At 29.5% G+C, this 21,619-nt stretch overlaps 2 protein-coding genes across 4 annotated transcripts in view; one reads left to right on the forward strand and one right to left on the reverse strand.

Annotated features, from left to right (window-relative positions):
* The window catches only part of LOC130801453 (cellulose synthase-like protein G3), a 15,995-nt gene extending 10,860 nt beyond the window's left edge, over nt 1–5,135 (forward strand). For 2 of the 3 annotated variants that reach the window (XM_057665314.1, XM_057665316.1), the window contains exons 3-6: nt 151–276; nt 702–1,145; nt 2,290–2,637; nt 4,424–5,135. In XM_057665314.1, the coding sequence (XP_057521297.1) occupies nt 151–276; nt 702–1,145; nt 2,290–2,637; nt 4,424–4,969 (1,464 nt within the window). In that variant the 3' untranslated portion in view covers nt 4,970–5,135. The other variant, XM_057665315.1, reaches the window with a different exon arrangement.
* Nucleotides 5,136–5,653: 518 nt separating this feature from the next.
* Nucleotides 5,654–9,375, reverse strand: LOC130801760 (probable E3 ubiquitin-protein ligase RHA4A). Its single transcript, XM_057665641.1, has 3 exons — nt 9,013–9,375; nt 7,841–7,926; nt 5,654–6,449 (listed from the first exon to the last, which is right to left on the reverse strand). Exons 1-3 carry the CDS (start codon nt 9,241–9,243, stop codon nt 6,107–6,109), a joined length of 660 nt encoding a protein of 219 aa, XP_057521624.1. The 5' UTR covers nt 9,244–9,375; the 3' UTR covers nt 5,654–6,106.
* Between the last annotated feature and the right edge of the window lie 12,244 nt (nt 9,376–21,619).

Here is a 21,619-nt window from a genome sequence, read left to right on the forward strand (position 1 = left end):
GTCTTTACGATAATAGATTTTTAATTTATGATCAAGTATAATGACTAAGTTTTACTGAACTGATTGTCACTAATCTACCGCTCACCTTCCTCTTTTATTTAGACTTTAGACGAACAATATTAATATTTTATTGTACAAGTGGTGTTTTAGGTGTTGTTGGCTTCATTGAAGGACAGAGACGTAAGTGGTGGGGTGATGCCTAACTTGATATATACATCTAGAGAGAAAAGTAAAGCCTATCACCATGGCTTCAAAGCTGGTGCCCTCAATGCTTTGGCAAGTATCTATCGTTAATCCTTCATGAAGAATTTTATGTATCATAAAGATTTTTCAAAAAACTTCATATCTATTTTAAATTATTTTTCTTCATAGCACGGCAAAATTCTCTAAACCATCAACGTTATTTTCTCATTTATTTTTCATGTTTTCATGTCAATGTACTCTTAAATTTGCTACTTTTATCTTATCTCACCCCGTACTCATATTCTTTGTTCATCTCATCCACACTTTTTCACCCACTTGTTTTATTTTGTCTTTTTCATCATACAATGCCAACAAACATTTCAAAATGTAACAAATTGTAAATGTAGAACAAAAATTAGTATGAAAACGATATATAACATTATTAAATAAATATAACAATTCTAATGAGACAGAAAAATATTCATCTTAACTTTGTTGTGTTTGTTTAATGGTTGAAGGTTCGTATATCGGCAACAATGACAAACGCACCAATAGTTTTAACCTTGGATTGTGACATGTATTCTAACGATCCAAAAACTATTAAGCGGGCTTTATGTTATTTCTTTGATCCTGAAATTCTACCCACAATGGCATACGTTCAGTTTCCTCAGATTTTTCATGGGCTTAACAAAGGAGATATTTATTTTTGTGAACATAAACGTCTGTTCCAAATCCATCCAATGGGAATGGATGGGCTTTTAGGCCCAAATTATGTGGGAACTGGTTGTTTCTTTCAACGTCGAGCATTCTTTGGAGGTCCGTCGTCTTATATTCAGCCCGAATGCCTAGAACTTTGCCCCGATCATGTAGTAAAGAAGCCGATTGGGTCACTAGAGATCCTCGAATTGGCCCACTCTGTTGCTGCTTGTGACTACGAGAAACGCAAGGGATGGGGAACAACGGTGAGTCTTTTCATGAAAAGCTTTATTTGTTTGTATAATAATAGTTTTTTAAAAACTATTAAGTATAAACAATTCAAAAGAAATAAGAATCTGTTTGGCAAAAGGATGTTGACTTGCTAGCGACTATCTATGGAGATATTTGATAAAATAAAATTCTTGATTGTTGACTGTTTATTAGAGGATATAAAGCCAAAAAAAAAATCAATGAAAAAAAACTAATCATAGTATTTTTTTATTTTTTTTGTTTTAAAAGTGGCCTTTTGTCTTTCTCAACTTGTCATAAAGTCATTTATCATATTTGTCATTATTTGACTAATCAAAAAGTCAAAAGTCAAAATAATAATAAAAAGTCGTTTGCCAAACGCGTCTTACTATTATGAAGATAGCATTTTGATTTTATATATTTTTTAAGTTTATCATTAAATATAAATATAACAAATTTAAATTACTCAACTCCTTATGCTAATTTATGAATCGACTCAAATAATAGAACCTTTCCAAATTTGTAAAATAATAGTAGTATTATCATAAGATCTTACTATTTCTTTTAATTAAATTTATGTAATCTTACTTTTCATTTGTGAGAGTAAATTGCAACAATTTGGTATAAAAACAACTAATAGAAAATGCAACTAATCTATTCATTGAGAATTAAAATTTGTGTAAGTTGGAGGCTTGAAGAAAAAATGGTCTTCTCCGGACAAATACTTAAAGGTTCAATTTTCACTTAGGTCTCCCCACCCCTAACCTACCTTAATAAAAAAAAAAAACTAATTCTTTATTGAGACCGTTTCACTATGAGACGACCTCAATTGGATCAGCCCAAACTTTTTAAAAAAATGCTGCTTTGTACAATTCAAATTCCATTGTTTTTCTTTATATTTTACCCTAATAGGCTGCGTGTATGGACTTGTCTCACGGTGAGACGATCTCATACAAGACTTGTTGAAAAAGACTAATTATAATTATCAATCCGTCTTGTATGAGACCGTCTCACAGTGAGACGACCTCAAAATAACAAGTCCATAAGCAAAAAGTTTCTATTATTAAGCTATTTTAACTAAGTTATGAAGCATGTCTCACCATGAGACCGTCTCATACAAGAATTTGTGTTTATTTATTTATTATTTGTGTCATTGAAAAGATGGGCTTCTATTATGGATCGTTGGTGGAAGACTATTATACGGGTTATCGGCTGCAGTGTGAAGGATGGAAGGGTGTGTTTTGCTACCCAGAAAGGCCAGCTTTCTTGGGGGATTCACCCATAACATTGATTGATCTGCTTACCCAATGCAAAAGGTGGATGAATGGGCTTCTTGATGTCCTTTGCTCAAGATATAGCACTTTGACATTTGGGCTTCAAAGATTGGGCCTACTCATGAGCTTTGCTTATACTTATTATGCTATTGGGGCCATTCTTTGCATCCCAATAACTATTTATGCTTTCCTTCCTCAACTTGCCCTCCTAAGTGGAATTTCCATCTTCCCTAAGGTACGATTTTTCTTACTTTAATTATACAATTAAGATTCATTAATGTTTAATATTAATAACAACAAATTGTTAAGATTATTATGAACACACTGGTGAGAACAACTTGTACATTAACTGACCATAATAACAAATTGTTTCACCCCAACTAACTCACCAAACATTAGCATTAAATGATTTAATTACGTAATCCAACCATTAATTATATCTGAATCAGTTAAAACTATTCAACAAACTATTTTACCAAATATCCAATAATAAGTGTCTATATAATTTTAGCAGACTAAATTGAGACAAAGCAATGACTCTCTAGAACTAAAGTGTGCCGAGGCTCATAGTTCAAGCAGTGGTGTATCCACGATATTTTTATAGAGTAGGTTGAATAGACAATTATTCACTTAGCTTTTATGCTGAATCAATTTAATTATCATTCTTGTGTGTTATATGTTACATTATTCAATATAAATAGAGTTTTTAATAAAAAAAAATAAATGAAAAAGAATGATGATTTTTCTCATTTGCAGGAAAATATTTCCCCACCCTTCCCTAGGGTAAATTTGTACCCCCAATATGAGGAAAATAATTGTTGTTTTATCTATTTTCATTACCTTAAAATTACTAGTGGAATAAAATGAACTTGCACTAGTTTTAAGAGCTTTTCAATAGAACCTAAACACATGGAAAATTTTAGTTGATTTGTATGAAGATCAGATATTCGTTGTAAATGGAAATTGGAATATGTTGCTAAATATGTTAATACAGGAGTATTTGTCAAGCTTTCATTAAACTACCTTTGCTAATACTTTTTCCATCCTGTCTTGATCATTAATCTATGATAATGCTTTCTTTTTTGTGGCACTTTTAGAATGCTATTTGTCCGTTAATTTCGAGTTTGCATCACTGACAAAAAGCTTTCATATAGATTTGGTAATGGTGCATGTTTAAAGAGATGGATGACAACTGCATTTATACCTTTCTTAAAATATTTAAGGTGGACTTATTTTAATTGAAAATTTTTATTGATTAAATATCCGTTCCTTAATGAGGTTCCCATAAGAAATGTTTACGAGAATTAAAAAAATAGAAACTTTTAGATAGTGGATATATTATTTTATTAAAAAATAATTTTGATAGAGGAGAAGTGGAAATCATAAACATTAATTAATTATTAAAAGGAAGTCAGTGAAAAAAATATAAAGGCCACAACTAATAAAAAAAATCTTTTTATAAAGTTATTGAGAAATATGTAAGGACCATAAGTAATATAAAAATATTAAAATAAAATTAGTGGAAAATATGAGGGGACCATAATTATTATTAAAATACTAATATGCGGATGAATAAGCTTATTTATGGGAACAACTAATGGAATATCCTTAAATAAAAAATAAAAACTTCTTTGAGAAATAAAGAGAATATATTTTAATGGAAAATATTGAGTGAAATGTATTTTTTGTGTGATTTGATGAAACTGTTAAACTAATTAAGAAAATACATAATGTGAGTGGTGAAAAAATGATTTACTATCAATTTTGTAGGAAAATTTTTACAACAAGGCCTATTAAGTATTAAGAAAGACAACCCTTCTACATCTTTAAAACGATAGATAAAGATTTTGAATCAGTTATATACACTAGATTGTCCTTTAAAGAAGAGCCATTTTCTTTAAAAGTGTGGACGATGCACCATATTATAGACCATCCTTATAATTGACACTAAACATTTTAATAAAAATGTTGATCTAATTACCGATCTATATATATATATATATATGCAATGATGCGCGCAGATTTCAGACCCATGGTTTCTTCTATACATATTCCTCTTCATTGGTGCATATGGAAAAGACCTCCTAGATTTTCTCCTTGAAAAAGGAACCTTTATAAGATGGTACAATTCTCAAAGAATGTGGATGATTTGGGGACTCTCAAGTTTCCTCTTCGGATGCTTAGATTACACACTTAACTCCTTAGGAATCTCGGTTCGAGGATTCGATGTCACCAGCAAAGTACAAGACGATGAACTAAGCAAAAGATACGATCAAGGCACTTTCGAATTTGGTGTGGCTTCACCCATGTTTGTACCTATGTCTATGGCTGCCCTAATCAACCTGCTTTCCTTCATTAAAGGATCATTTGGAGTAATAAGTAGAGGATTGGACAATATGGAAGGCCTAATTCTACAGATTATGTTGTCTGGTTTTGTCGTGATTAATTGTTGGCCACTTTATGAAGCGATGGTGTTTAGGAATGATAATGGGAGAATGCCCACTAAGATCACTTTGATTGCTGCTTTTTTAACTTCAATTCTTTGTGTGTTTGCTTGTGGGTATTGATTAATTATAGTTAATTTCTCAATTTATGATTTAATCCATCTAGGATATATATGATTATTATGTATTAGCTTTCAATTGTATTAGTATTGATGTACTCCTATATCTTTTAACAATAATTTGAGATAAGTATGTTTTGTTTATTGAAAAAATTACCTATTCTTATGAACATCTTGATGTTAAAGAATAGATTCTAAGTAGTGTGTATATATAATAAATATATGTTGTATATATCTATGTCAATTTCATTTTAGGCATTTGTGTTGAACATAATCAATTTTTTCAACTATTAATTGTTGGTATTTCTTTGTCTCATTTTGCTTCATTGTACTTTTAATGTCACAAAATATTTGTCAATGTTTCTTAGTTGGTATATAATGCTTTTATATATATATATATATATATATATATATATATATATATATATATATATATATATATATATATATATATATATATATATATATATATATATATGTATATTCATTATTTTTTCGAATCTATTTTAGTCTTTTATATATACCTCTTGACGATTTCATGATTTTTGGTTTAATCGGCTCATAATGTGTGATTTTTATTGATGTCTAGAAAAGAATCTCAAAAACATTTATAAAAAGTTATTATTTAGAACATAAAAAATAATCTATCTTATTTTGATAATTTTAGAAAATGGATATAAGTATATAAAATGATTGTATTTAATTTCATTAGGGTGAATAAGTTTAATTTCTTTACAAAATGATTCCCTTAATTATTCTTGATCATCAAAGTAAGAAATGAAGTACACCTACAATGGATATTGGATAAGCCCAAAAAGTTATTCATTTCATCTATTCATACATTACATTATCATCCTAGGCTACAAAATTTTGTGTCAACCTTGTTCCCCTATGGACTAAAATGCTAGTTAGCTAATTAATTTAGTATGTTCCATCACAATCATGTGAGATACCATCATTAAGCATATACCAATTATACTTTCACTAGTCATCCAATTGATATCTCTCCACAAGCATATTCTCTGTTTTTAAGGTACTCATGTTATAGTCTTATTATTTAAATATATATGCGATATCTTGCTTAAATATATATATATATGGTATCTTTTTTACGTCCGAACGTAATATAAATTTTTGGCATTTATGAAGTATTACTAGAAGATGACTCATCATGAATTTGGATTACATGTTCATCTGATCTTGAAGAGTTATCTAGTTCTGAATTATTACTACTACTACTACCATTTTCTTGCTCATATTGCGGAGTAGGATTGTAAATTCCATTGTCATTGTTTGAATAGCCTGGCCCAAGCCCTATAGGACGGCCCAATTTTAGTGCAGGTATGACATGGCACCTGCAAAGTGGACACGTGGCATTTGTTCGTAGCCAATGGCGGATGCAATCACCATGAAACACGTGTTTGCACGATGTCAATTGCCTTAGTTCCTCTTTTAACTCGAACTCTCCCAAGCAAACACAACATCTATAAAGAGAAGCAAAATGAATGGCTCAAAATTCATGAATTGTCACTTTTTAAGGTTAAAACTTGCAATAATAACTAGTTTTTTCTTTCTTAACTAATATAGTCAGTATTGATCTATATTTACCAGCAAATATAGTGCAAATCTAGCAACAACGTGTGAGATTCCTCTTTTAGTTTCATAAGAAAGTTCCACCAAGTATTACAAATTACTAGTATTAGCATCAAAACTTTTTTAGTACATATACATGATGATGATTAAGTTCTGTTTTTATATATGGTAATATAGGTGATTTTGTCCATGTGCAAAGTATTCGATCGCACAATGCTATAGAGGGACTCAAATATGAGTTGACTTTAATTCACATTATTTTTGATTTAGTTTAATTGCATGTTTTTCGGCTGTAAAATTATTATAAAAATCTAAAATAAGCATAGCTTAAAAATTATTGTGTATTTTTACTCTGTATTTACTGAAAGAAATATGATGAATAAAAGGTGAAAAAAAAACCCTTTCAAACAGACTTTTTTTATATGATTGATATAACTTTTAACTTTAACTAGATAAAATTAGCTATTTATTCTAGGGCTCGTAAAAAGTTAAGAAACGATTTTAAAAATAATTTGCAAAGAAACACCTTATAAAACCAGTTTTTTATAAAAAAACACCTTTTAAATTATTATTTTTTTGTAAAAAAACACCTTTTAAGGGACTTTTTATTAAGAAAAACACCTTAAATCAGTTTCCGGTGACTTTTGTCAACTTTCAGGCGTTGACTTTTGAGCTCAAATGGCATAGTCAACGCCTGAAAGTTGACAAAAGTCACCGGAAACTAATTTAAGGTGTTTTTTTTTAACAAAAAGTCTCTTAAAAGGTGTTTTTTTACAAAAAAAATTTTTAAAGGTGTTTTTTTTTACAAAAGACTGGTTTTATAAGGTGTTTCTTTGCAAATTTTCCCGATTTTAATAATATATATATATATGGTGCATTAATATTATTCCTCTTATCCTTACCTTATGCAAGTATTAAAATTCCTTTACATGTATAAAACTATAGAGAATCAAATTAAAGCTTCTTGATTAATTATATTATTCTGTTGGAATTATTTCATTGGATTGATACGGAAAAGATAGGAATATATGCTTAAAAAGTGATTAATCTTCCACTAATTAATTAAACTCCACCAGTTTGGCTAAGTAGACTTAACACATACATCACCTAAAATCAAGAAGATAAATAAAAACATTTAGTTTTTTAGAAGGTAAAAGAAGTGACACAATCACTAACTCATATAAAGTTGGGGCATTAACTTGAGCATTTTCAAATCAATTAAGGTTAATCATGATTAGTAGACTAAGCATAGTAAATAATTATATCATTTTGATGTACTTACATTGTATCCTTTGCGCTTAATTCTTCATCAAATAAGACTATTTGAAGCTTGTCTTTCAACTCTCCTTTCATCCCAAGACTCCATGGCTATAATATAAACCCCAAAAAACAAGTAAACAAACCCATTAATATATATACTTTAGCTTTGGGGAAACAATAACATCTGAATAATCTAATAATATTGAGTGGTTTTCACTGAAATAAAATTTAAAAGATTGAATTTATACGATAATATTATTAATTGTTTTCACTAGCTAAATAAAATTTAAAATTCTGAACATGTGATATCACCCTTATTGTCAATTTAAAATCTTGAATATATACGATAATGTAATTAAATGGTTTTCACTGGCTAAAGAGGTTATTCGCCATTATTGTCAATTTTTTCTTTAAAATCTAAATGAATTACCCTACCCTTAATTATGGTATGTTTGGCAATTTGGAATTCATTTCCAAATATTGAATTGGCCCAAATATTATATTTAGCAAATCTTGAATTTAAAAATGTTGGAATTGGGTCAATTTCATAGAATTCCAACAACAATGTAAAATGGATCAAGTATCAAAAGTAGCAAACTCCATGTATATAAGTGTCATTTACAATTCTTAAATTTGAATATCAAATTTAAATTTCCTATTTTCAAATGAATTCAATATTTTCAAACATTTCATTTTCATGTTAATGGAGCTCTTATATTCAAACATATATTTTTTTAATATTGTATTACTACATACCTTGTATTACTTTATTAAAAAGTATATAATATATTTTGAGGTTTATATTCAAATTAAGTTATATGATGGAATGTTATAAACATGAATCTCATTCGTCTTTCAATTTAAGTGAAATATTTTCTACTACACATAACGAGGCTGCCATATAACACTATATTTACAATTTTAGTTCTATAGGCTCTCGTATAAATGACATAATAGCATATTAGCATGTATATATATTATATACATTAAAATATCTTTAAACTTGTGCTACTAAATTAAATTTTTTATTGAGTTGATTACTTAACAAAGAATACTGCCCCTTCAACCATTATTTAACCTTAAATCATAAGCCCAAATTCAAAAAAACAGAAAGAAAATACGAATAATTATATACATCAATACATGTATATATGAAATTTACTACTCCTAGAAGTAAGTAGTAAGAGATCTTACTGGGGAGATGAAAGAGACAGAATGATGAGGTGATTGCTGAAATCTGGAAGGCTGTGAGGACTGATCATTGTAATTGGCCCTTCTCTTGAGATAAAACAGATAAAACAAAAGAAACAAAATGATAGAAAACAAAATTGGGATTGAAAATATAAAAGCCTGATATAATTTAAGTTGAAGTTCTTCAGGATATAAATTTGGATTTTGAGGGATTGGATCTTCATGTCTCCCCATTATTTGGTTTTTAATTTTGATTCAATCTCACCTATTAACTATTTCTTCTATATTTATATATATACATAGAGAAGGAAAAGAGAGGTAGAGTTTTTGGTTCTCATCATCACTTTGTATTTATATAAAGAGTTTTCCAAAATACTATAAAGATATGCTTTTTTTTCTTTTTCTTTTTATTTCTTATAAAAGTAAAAAGTAATAAATTCTCAAATTGTATTAGGCTCTAACCACTGATGCATCAAGACGTTTTATAAGTTGTTTTTACCTTTCAAATTCTGCTTTCAACGACTTAAATATGACAATTATTATACTTTGTGATATCCAAGAGTATTACTACATAATAATTTTTTAGAACTATTTATTTTACATTTTATTGAAACTTTGAGGTTTAAGAAATAATCTCTCTTAGTTTTTTTCTTTTTTTTAATAATATTTTAATTTAAAGTTAAACTTCGATCATAAATTCTCATCAATCTGTGTAAAAATAAATTTATATGAAATTTGAAATTTAAAGTTAAATATAATATTTTAATTTAAAGTTAAATATAATATTTTTTATAATTTTTAAAACAACTAGTCTCTTGAGAGACCGTCTCTTTGAGAGACGTATTTTAAGTCCAGCCCATTAAAGATTAATGCCTACTTACATTATCCTTAATGCTTATTTATCGTATCCTTAATGCCTACTTTTAATATCTTAAATGTCTAGTTAGATCATTATCAACACAAAAACTTGGACGAGACGCTCTCATTATGAGATCGTCAATTTGGGCCAGTCTAATTTGCGCATGTAACAACATTTTAATTTTCTGGGCATTTATCAATTTTAAACTTAAAGGTATCAATTCTGAAAATTGATACGATACCTTTAAGGTCAAAATTGATACCTTTAAAATCAAAATTGAAAAAATGCACAGAAAATGAATAAAATGCCCAAGTTGTTACACGCGCGAATTGGGCGGCCCAAATTGACGGTTTTATTATGAAGACGTTTCGTCCAAAACCAACTGTATTTTTAATGCCTACTTATAATATTTAAAAAAATATATAATAGCCGGCCCAATTAGAGATAATTTCTCAAATAAACCATCTCTCGTATGAATTTGTATTTTTAAAAACCCTCAATTTGAAATTATTTGACGGAGCGAGTGAGGATGAGTAGTTTTTAAAATTTGGAAATTAGAGGATCAGTTGAGAAAAAGACAATAAAAAATTAAAATAAGTTTCTTTTTGTACACAGAATAGGAGGCTGAAAGGGAGCATTTAGGTGAACCACACATGATGATATATTCTTCCTGTTTATTCATTTTGATGGGACAACAAGCCCATAACTCTCCACTATGAGAGGAAAAAGGAAAGAGAGATAAAATTTTATAAATATTATTTGGGGGCCCAATCAACACCAAGCACTCTTGGGTCCCCACCTAATGGTCACATCAGATGGGCCCAATTATCATCCCACATTCTCCCAATTTAAGCCGAACTCTTGGATGATTCATGATAGGCAAGATAGTTAAAATGATTGGACGGTTAATATATGAGATGTTCATCGTTATTTTTTTAATATGTCGTTAATTTTTTTTATTGAAAATTAAAATCGTCTTAACTTACTTTTTCTTACAAAATTTTTCATAATACAATTTCACTGAGAAATATCCTATACTTTGATTGAATCTCAATAATAAAAACTTTTAAATTTATAAGTTTCTTGTTATAAGGTGACTCATCGTGAGACGGTCTCATATAAGATAGACTTTTTTATACTAATTTCTCTTATAAAATAAATTTTATCAACTCAATTTTAACATTAAAATAATATGAAAGGTGAATTCAATATAAAAAATATTGAAATAACTAATTTTATGCAAAATTACAGAAATTTTCTTAAATTTAACGATTTTTTTTCAAAAACAAAGGGTTGTATTCAAATACTTATTTTACAAATGTTCGGAGGTGGGGTCTCGAACAAAATGCGCAGCAATATCTTGGTAGAGTCGTAGATTTTGTGCGACTTGACCCTTTTCCAAATTAAAATATTTTTTATTTTTTTTACTAAATTTAACAAAAATTAGTCGTCAAAAAATTTAAAATTGTGTGTAGAATATTTATGAAAAATTATATGGGTTGCGTTTATTTTGAAAACTTTTTTAGAGAGAGTGAGAAAATATAAATTTTATTAAAAAAATAGTAGCGACACAATGAAAATGGTGGTAATAAATAAAAGCAGGTAAAATATACACCCAAAAAATTAAAGTATCTACAATAAAAATAATAAACTATTTGTAAATCACATAAAACATATAAGTGATTATTTATTTATTTATTTATTTATTTATTTATTTATTGTTTATTATTTTTGCTAAAAATTATTTGTATTTCGGATAAAAAATTATGTTAGTGAATTACGTAAATTGTTAGTAAAAGCCAAAAATATATTGTGCATATTACGTCTGCTTATATGCAAAGCTAAAAAGAAGCGGTGCAAGTGCAACACAAGCCCAATTCACCGCATTTGATATTATGCCTATTATTATAATATTATAATTTGGCAAGTAAAATGTTTTTTACTCCGATCTTATTTTAATTGGAGTATATAATATCACTATTCTACAATAAGTCTTACGTTTGATTCTCGTTGATCCGACCTCTCTTGGTCAGCCTATCTGTACTTAAAGTCTTGGAGAATGATAGTCATGCTTAAGCTGCGACATCAAAGTACATCTTCTAAGATGGGACAACATCATATATAGAATATCATGCTTTATCTCCTTTTTTGTTAAGAGGGAAGAGTGAAGGGTTTTGTTAATTTATATACTCATAAAATTAAAATATGATGAGTAATGATGTTGATGATAAATGGGGTATAAATTATAGTTTTAATATGATTTATATACATCAACTAAATAAAAATATTTTTCTACTTAATCACATTACATATCTTTCACTTAGAAATATTAAAAAGTTGCATAAAGAAAAACAATAATTATAAACAAGAGAAATAATATAATTATTTAATGTTTTATTTATTATTAAATTTCAATGATTAAAGATAATCAATATGCATCAAGTCAACTACGTGTGTGTTCAACGTAATATTTTAAGTAGTTACTAATTGTATAATAAGGCTAAAACACTACTTTAGAAAAATATCATTATTCGATAAGGAGCAGTTTAAGTAGCGTTAGTAGTGCATGTGGTTGTTTTTCGAACATTACCTTGTAGAATTTCAAAATTAAAAATAGTTATTTTATATTTTTTATTTTTTAAAAAAATTATATTCCAACAACCGCCTTAACACTAGTTTTACCAAATAATATTAATGTATATAGTTAATTGGACAACTAAATAATGCTCCATCTTATAACTACAATTGTATAGCTACACCCACTGACAACTATTGCTACTACAAGTCTACAAGTAACATCTAATCGTAGAGCTAACTACCTTCTGTCTTCCTCGTTCTATTATACTAGTAATTAATCGTAATATTTTCCCACATAATATATTACAATCAGTAAAATATTACAATCAATTATAAGTATTTTATAAAAGAGAAAGTACATGTATGAAATCGGTGGCTATTCAATTACGTCATAATATCCAATGAATTATGATTGTTTTTGGATTTAATATCTAAAATATATTAGTTGAGAATTATTTTTATTTTTCTGTTTTTCACTTGATCAACTCTGTCGACTGGTTAAAATTATTATGAAATATTAAGAGCAATATATAATACTCCTATATAATTTTTAAAAACTAGGCAAAGAAGTTAGTATAACCTATTCTTCAATTCAAGTTAGCAAATCATCACCACCCTTAATAATTAGTATTGTCCATCTTAGTTATAGTTTATATTAGGGGAAATGACTAATGAGTAATGACCATAATTAATATTTGTTGGTGGTGGTTTAGTTAAACCAAACTGCAAAGAATCTGCTCAATTGCCCTTATAAATCAAGGCCCAAGTCTTAATTAATGGAAAAGTTAATATATGTTATTATGAGATAAAGTTATGGATTAATGTTTATTATTATGTTTATTATTATTCTTAATCGCGTACACTTTTAAGAAGGTGGCAAAAAATAAATACTTTAGCACCTTCAAGACAAAAAGAACGGTGCATAGTTTCTTGGCCTTCATTTAATGCATTATCTTTTATGTAAATGTTGCCAATAATAGAACATATTCTTGCTATCATTTGAGTTTGCAAAACTCTAGGCTCTAGCCAGTAATAGTAATATAGACTAGTATGGTGCATTAGTTGAGTTGCTTATTAGTTGCATACTTTTCCAATTTTTGTACTATATATTTTTATAAAAGGACAAATGATAATTAAGGACAAATGATAATACTATAAGACTAGCATTACTACATAGATTAGAATATAGCACCGTAAATATAAATGCTTAAGATCGGTGAGATAGCGGACATATATTAAGGGATATTATGAAACCTAATAAAAAAATGCTTTATAAGAATCATAAATATTAAGGAGAAGATGAAAAATATTCCTTTAAGATGGTTAATTTGGACAAAATGTACAATAACGAAATATTAATGATAAAGAAGATAGAAAGTGAAAACTAGGAGGATTTAGAAAAAAAGCAATAAAGATTGAAAATGACGTGGGATCAGAGGTGGAAAATGATAAGAAGAATTTATAATTACAAAATCCAAGTTAGTGAAGAAAGAGAATTTATTTGAATGATCTCTAAACTGATCTATTAATTCATATTTTCGATTATAATTTTTTGAATTATAGCTTTGAAAGTGTATTATTGTTGTAATTATAATTGCAATTCAAATTAGTTATATAGTAATTCACAAAGTAATACTTTAATCTCACTTTTCCTATTTAAAATGTGTCACATACAATTTTTATTGTAGATCTCCCAAAATAACACGAAATATATATATATATATATATATATATATATATATATATATATATATATATATATATATATATATATATATATATATATATATATATATATATATTCAGCAAATAACATTATAACATAGGTAGACGTAAGATTCTAATTGTAAATGGGTCATAATAGTTGTTTTATATGTAAAGAGTGAACTATTTGGTATTTTTTTTGCTTCTATATTGTATTACATATGAAGTAGTTTATTATATTAATTTTCTTTGGGGGTATTTCACCTTAATTTTGATAATTAGTTAATTATTTTTTCTATAAATTTTTACGCTAATGACTATTGGTGGTATATAAATCAATTTGTATTTTAAGAGGTTTATTTAATTTGGTTTAGGATTATTAAACATAGAAGGATGCCTAAGATATTGTAATTTTTTTTGCCATTAATTTAAAAAGAAAATATAAGTTGGTGTAGGACCTTCATGTATAATTGCATGAATGAAAGAAAGAAATCAAGTGGCCAAGCAACATGGCAAATTGCTAAGTTAACTGCCTATGCAACATGGCAAATTGTTCGATGAGATTTAATTTTAATTTTTAACTTTTATATATCATCCCAAAAATACTTTCATAAAAAGATGATAGTACAATATTTTAAAAGATAAAAACTAATCAAGAAATTAAAATTTGAAAATTAATTAGATCTACAAGGTAATTTTTTTTTTTTTGATGTAATACATGGCAAATTGAATTTAATTAATGATGCTATTTTTCTCGAGAATTTATTTCTCATTTTAGTTAAACAAACAAATTAAATATTTCACTTTCTCTTTTAAAAGTGGTTCAAACTACTTCCTTCATCTACAGGTTCATATAATGAAATCCACCAAATCCAATTAAGAGTTAATTAAAGTGAATAAGTGATCAACTTAAAAAAAATATATATTAAATTGTTCACTATGATAAACTTGAAATTCTTTTAAAAGCAATTAGATGTAAGAGTTGAATGGGGTTGAGAATAAAAGATTAACAAACTGATTATAATGAGAGATTAATTTTAATCATGCACCTATACGAAAATTCTCACTTTCTTTTGTCGGTAGAAAATTGTCTTTAATTACTCTAAAATTATAAATAAACAAATAAATAAAGAGTTGAATGGGTCTTACATGAGTTTGTACTTTAAATACAATAAACAATCTAGCATTTTATTTATTAATTATAAATATAATTATTTCACACGAAATTCATCTTTCTAAGTCATATTATAATGATAAATATGTAACTCTAATAAGCTAAGATCTCAATTAAATAAGTGATAGTTCTACAATGATGGTTTGTAGTTTGAAGAAGATTAGAGGGTTAGAATGCTTAGGATTACAATTATAAATGGAAGCAGAGAAATTAGAAAGTGTGAAGCATAACTAATCTAATGTGTAATTACTACGCTATTTACAACACATCAAAGTATCGGGTAAAAAGTAAGCATGAAAAAGCACCTTTAAAAGGGAAAATCGAGTCAGCTTTCCTGTGACCAACTAGGAAAACCGAGTCATTTTTTGGACCAAGGAAAAAAGTTAGGCTAGATTTATCTTCAATCCAAATTTTACAAACTTTTATACCTCATTAAATAAGTCACTACAAAAATTTTATTAAGTAATCCTCAATATATTCTCAAAAAATCAAAGTGAAATTAAAAAAAAACTCAAAACTTTAAAGCTACATCATGTAAATAGTTTTGAAAAGGTAGTTAATCAACTAATTGGAGTAGTTAGGATTTTAGAGATACAACTTTTAAAATTATTGTTTTACTAATACCCTATCAGCAAACGTTCACATCAACTAAACAATTACTAATCTTTAAAATCCACTAATCTAGAAGATTAATTTCTGACATGGCCACCACTATCTCCTTAAGACAAGAATGTAATATTACGCTTATAATTTACTTATTATAATTAAGATCCTTATAATGTTAAAGCTAAAGTTAATTGTCTTTTAATTAAGTTTAATTTTGTGCATGTACTTTATATGTATGCATTTGCTTTAACGGACAAGTAAATTTAGACTAAAAAAATTTGTACACCTCGATGATTTTTCAAGATGGTAAGATTATAAAAAAACTATTTTTCACAAAAACTTGGTTAAGGCTAGTTTAACGTGCTACATGGGTTAGGACAAAGAGAAAATAAGCAAGCCTCGTCTCAGCGTAAGGGTTATTAGTGGATGAAAAAGGTAATTTAATCGATAAATTAGTGAAAATGAAGCCATAAAATATTTTACTCTACATTTAAGTTAAAAAAACTTGATGATTTCACGATGAATACAACATAACTACTCAAATACCTTGAAATATAAACGATTTTACATTTAGTTAAGTTACAATACGCGAAGGCCGACCATGGCCCACGCTAATGCATTATGTAACATTGATATGGGGTGTTGAACACATGGTTATAGTTTAGTTGACTTGTTTGACTTACATGAAAAATTGTTTTTTTATTGATTATTAAGCTTAATGTATAAGCCAAGTATGGAGAAGATATACGATAAAAATTAGTTATTAGTTGTTATGGCTGTTTATTAAAAAAAAATGGGCCAAATACCAAAAATCAATAAAATAAACTACTTAAAGTAGCTTTTTGATTTTAAATTGAAAGTTCAAAATTTTATCAAACATATTTTTTAAATATTTAACTAAACAATAAATTAAAAATCAAAAATCAATGAAAGTTATTTCTGCAACGCACTCATAATAATGAAAACTATTTCTGCAACGCACTCATAATAATTTTGAGCCTCCCCTTCTCGCTTAAATTCTAGTTTTGCCTGTAGGAAAAATTTAGATGGTAAAATAGTGAATGGATTTATTTGGAGAGGAAGATGAGTGAATATGTAGAATGAATATTGTTCTTCATTGCACAAAAAATTGATTACATCAATGGGTATTTATAGTGCAAGTTTACTAAAATATCTTAGATATTTTTAATTTTTTAATTACTTTTCTAGGATCTTCTATTATATTATCTTAGATATTTTTATTTTTTAATTCTTTAGTTTAGATATTTTTATATTTAATTAAAATCTTAGATTTTTCTAGATTATTTTAACACTCCCCCTAATCTGAAAAATCTTGAACTTTAAGTCGTCTTCTGAAATCGATAAATCTATCAGTTGATATGGGTTTTGTGAAAATGTCTGCGAGCTGCTCCTCCGTCTTGCAGAATTGTAGTTCGATCTCTTTCTTATCTACTAACTCACGAATGTAGTGATGCCGTATCTCGATGTGCTTTGATCTGCTATGAAACACTGGATTCTTCGTCATTGCTATTGTTGACATGTTGTCGCAGAACATTGTAGTTGGTGTCTCTTGCTTATGTTGTAGATCGATTAATATCCTTCTCAGCCAGACTGCTTCACATGCTGCACTTGTTGCTGCAATGTACTCTGCTTCTGCTGATGATAAAGCTACTGTCGCCTGTTTTTTTGATGACCATGAGACCACTTTGTTTCCAAGCTGAAATACGTACCCGCTTGTACTTTTTATATCATCCACGCTTCCAGCCCAGTCGCTATCGGTGTATCCTGTGAGCTTGAAATCTTTTTCAGTTTCGTACATGATCCCATAGCTTTTTGTTCCCTTAATGTATTTGAGAATCCTCTTTGCTGCTGTTAGATGATCCTTGCTCGGTTCACTCATGAACCTGGATACGATGCTGACAGCGTTGACTATATCTGGTCTTGTATGTGTGAGATAGATAAGAGAGCCGACCAAGCTTCGATACATTGCTCCGTCGACTTTTGGTTTGCCATCGTACTTTGATAACTTCTCATTGATTGCCATTGGTGTAGCTAGCGGTTTACATTCACCCATGTTGAATTTCTTGAGAAGGTCTTCTGCATATTTCTCTTGTGATAGAAATATTTTTCCTGGGCTTTGTTTGATTTGTATGCCAAGGAAGTATTTCATTGTACCAAGGTCTGTCATCTCGTACTCCTTCATCATAGCCTTTTTAAATTCTTCGATCATCGTTGGGTGTGTGCCTGTATAGATTAGATCATCCACGTACAAGCATAAAATGAGAAAGTTGTTACCTTGTGTCTTGATGTATAGTGAAGGTTCACTCGGACTCTTGATGAAACCATGCTGGAGAAGATAATTGTCGATGTTGCTGTTCCACGCTCGGGGTGCTTGTTTGAGTCCGTACAGAGCTTTTCGAAGGCGGTATACTTTGTCTTCTTAGCCTTTGATGACGTATCCCTGCGGTTGCTCGACGTACACTTCTTCTTCAAGTTCTCCATTTAGAAATGCTGATTTGACATCGAGTTGAAAGACTGGTAGCTGATGCTGTGCTGCTAATGCCAGAACTGTTCTGATTGTCTCCATGCGGACAACTGGTGCATATGTTTCATTGAAGTCGATTCCTGGTTGTTGCGCATATCCCTTTGCTACGAGCCTTGCTTTGTACTTGTTGATGGAGCCATCATCATTATGTTTCACCTTGTAGACCCACTTGAGTCCGATGACTTCCTTGTCTTGTGGTTTGTCTACAAGTTTCCATGTATGATTCTTCTCGATCATTTTCATTTCTTCGTTCATAGCCTCAATCCAGGTTTCTTCTTGTGCTGCTTCTTGAAATGTTTGTGGCTCACTAGAGAAGAGAGCCATCATTGCTTGGTCACAATGGTAATCTTGTAACCATGATGGCAGATGCCGATCTCGTGTTGATCTTCGAGCTTCTTGATGTTGAGGAGTTGAACGTGATGTTTGGCTTCTTGAGCTTGGGAATGATCTTGTACTTTCAGGTGTACTTGGACTCGGAGATGATGGGTTTGTTGGTTGGTCTGCTCCGTCTTCTTCACTTGGATCTCTTAGGAGAGTATCTCCTTCGCGAGCTTCAGTTTCTTTTTCTTTCCACGTCCATTCGGCTGCTTCGTCGAAAATTACGTCTCTAGAGATGATTAATTGTTTAGATTCAGGCTTATAAAGGCGATATCCTTTTGTTTCGTGACTGTATCCAATGAATATGCATTTTTCTCCCTTCTCGTCGAGCTTTTCCCGATTCTCCTTTGGGATGTGGGCATAAGCTACGCATCCGAACACTTTGAGGTGTTCTACTCTTGGCTTTCTCTTGTGCCAGGCTTCATATGGCGTTAAATCCCTAACTGCTTTTGTGGGAGATCTATTGAGGATATATACTGGCGTGTGAACAGCTTCGGCCCAGTATCCTTTGGGTAGATGTTTACCCTGCATCATGCTGCGGGCCATCTCTGCTATAGTGCGGTTTTTCCTTTCCGCGACACCATTTTGTTGTGGTGTACGCCTTGCTGTAAGTTCTCTTTTAATCCCATGCTTCTTACAGAAGTTGTTGAATTCGTTGCTTGTAAATTCTCCGCCACGATCTGTTCTAAGAATCTTCAGAGAATGCCCACTTTGATTTTCTGTGAGGGCTTTGAATTCCATGAAGTGGGAAAAAGCTTCTGATTTTTTCTCCAGGAAATATACCCACATCATGCGGGAGTAGTCATCTACGAACAGAAGAAAATATCTTTTTCCGCCAAGAGACGGATTCTTGGTAGGACCCCAGATATCTGCATGAACAAGCTCTAGAGGAGCCTTGGCCCTCCAAGGTGCGGTAGGAAATGGCAATCTGTGCATCTTGCCATATATACAGCCTTCACAAATTTTTCTTTCATTTTTTATTGATGGTAGTCCAATTACCATTTCTTTTTGTTTTTATAGTTTTAAACTGTTAAAATTTAGATGCCCGAATCTCAAATGCCATAAGGTGGATTCATCATTTATTGAGCTTAAAGCCAATTTTTCTTCAAATGGCAATTTTAATGGGAATATTTTGTTAGGAGCCATTTCAACTGTTGTTATTATCTGACCCTTATTTTTATCATAGATTTGACATTTGTTATTCTCAAATTTAACCATATATCCTTTTTTAATTAATTGGCCTACGCTTAATAAATTTTGTGCAAGTCCGGGAACATAAAAAACTTCATGAATTAATTTTGATGATCCATTTTTTGTTTTAACGGCAATTGTTCCTTTTCCGGCGACATCTTCTTTTTTACCGTCGCCAAGTGTGATGTGTGTTTTAACATTTTCGTCAAGAGTGACAAAATAATTTTTATCACCGGTCATGTGGTTTGAACAACCACTATCAATATACCATATGTCACTTACTTTTTCTTGTGCATTTAATCCAGTGTAAAATATTTGCTCTCCGGAATTATTATTTTCGGAATAGTTTGCTTCTTTTTGTCGATACCAACAACCTTTTTCGAGGTGAGAGTGTTTTTTACACCTCTTACATTTGTACCGACAATCATTAGTATTGTGGTTAGTTTTCTTACATAATTTACAATAAAGGTCAGTTTGATTATTTAATCGACTCCTTTGATTTTTAAAATTTCCTCTCCCCTTGCTACAATTAGTTGATGTTTGTCCTTTTTCATAATTTTTACAATGACTATTTTTATTTTCACCATTAGAAAATTTTAATTTAGCTTGAAATGCTTGTTCTAGTGGTTCTTCGTTAAATCTTTTTAATCTATTTTCATGTGCAAGTAGTGATCCCATTAATTCGGGCATACTTAATTGAGATAAATTTTTTTTGTTAACTTCTTCTATTGTTGTGGCAATAATGTTATATTTTTGTGAAAGACTCCTTAATATTTTTCGAATCACATTTTCATCTTCTATTTTACCACCATTTGATCTTATTTGATAAACTATATTAGTGACTCGGTCAAAAAATGAATGTATTGTTTCATTTTCTGCCATTAATAGATTATCAAATTCTCTCCATAGTGATTGGAGTTTAAAAAGAATTACCTCTTCGGAACCTCAGTATTTTGTCTCCACGATCCTCCAAGCCTCCGTAGCTGTTTTTGCAGGCATAATCGTTGTAAGTATTGCCTCGTCGACTCCACGATATAATAGGGATAGGGCATAGTTATCCCTTATCCTATTTTGTTTATATTGTTTTATTTTTGTTTCATCCCAAGATGACTCTTTAGTGTCATCTTTGGGTGGTTGCTCGTAACTTTCTTGTACTAATTCCCATAAATCTTGGGAGATAAATATTGACCTCATTTGCATAGCCCATTGTTCATATTTTTCTCACTTAAATGTGGGAACCCAATTAACTTGGGGGTAATTAGTGGTTGAGGTCATTTTTTATTTTGTGGTTAGAGGTTTATTTTATTGTGGAGTATGTTGGTTAATGTGTTTAGGTTGTTTGGAGGTCTTGGTTTTAATTAGCTCTTGATACCAAATGTAGGAAAATTTAGATGGTAAAATAGTGAATGGATTTATTTGGAGAGGAAGATGAGTGAATATGTAGAATGAATATTGTTCTTCATTGCACAAAAAATTAATTACATCAATGAGTATTTATAGTGCAAGTTTACTAAAATATCTTAGATATTTTTAATTTTTTAATTACTTTTCTAGGATCTTCTATTATATTATCTTA

Source organism: Amaranthus tricolor, chromosome 15 (genome assembly GCF_026212465.1).
Source record: "Amaranthus tricolor cultivar Red isolate AtriRed21 chromosome 15, ASM2621246v1, whole genome shotgun sequence".
Lineage (NCBI taxonomy): Eukaryota > Viridiplantae > Streptophyta > Magnoliopsida > Caryophyllales > Amaranthaceae > Amaranthus > Amaranthus tricolor.

Coding starts and splice junctions, on each gene's coding strand:
- LOC130801760 (XM_057665641.1), bottom strand. CDS start 9,243: ATGGGGAGACATGAAGATCCAATCCCTCAAAATCCAAATTTATATCCT. Junction 7,927..9,012: donor CTGTCTCTTTCATCTCCCCA/GTAAGATCTCTT, acceptor TTTATATTATAG/CCATGGAGTCTTGGGATGAA. Junction 6,450..7,840: donor TTAAGCGCAAAGGATACAAT/GTAAGTACATCA, acceptor TTCTCTTTATAG/ATGTTGTGTTTGCTTGGGAG.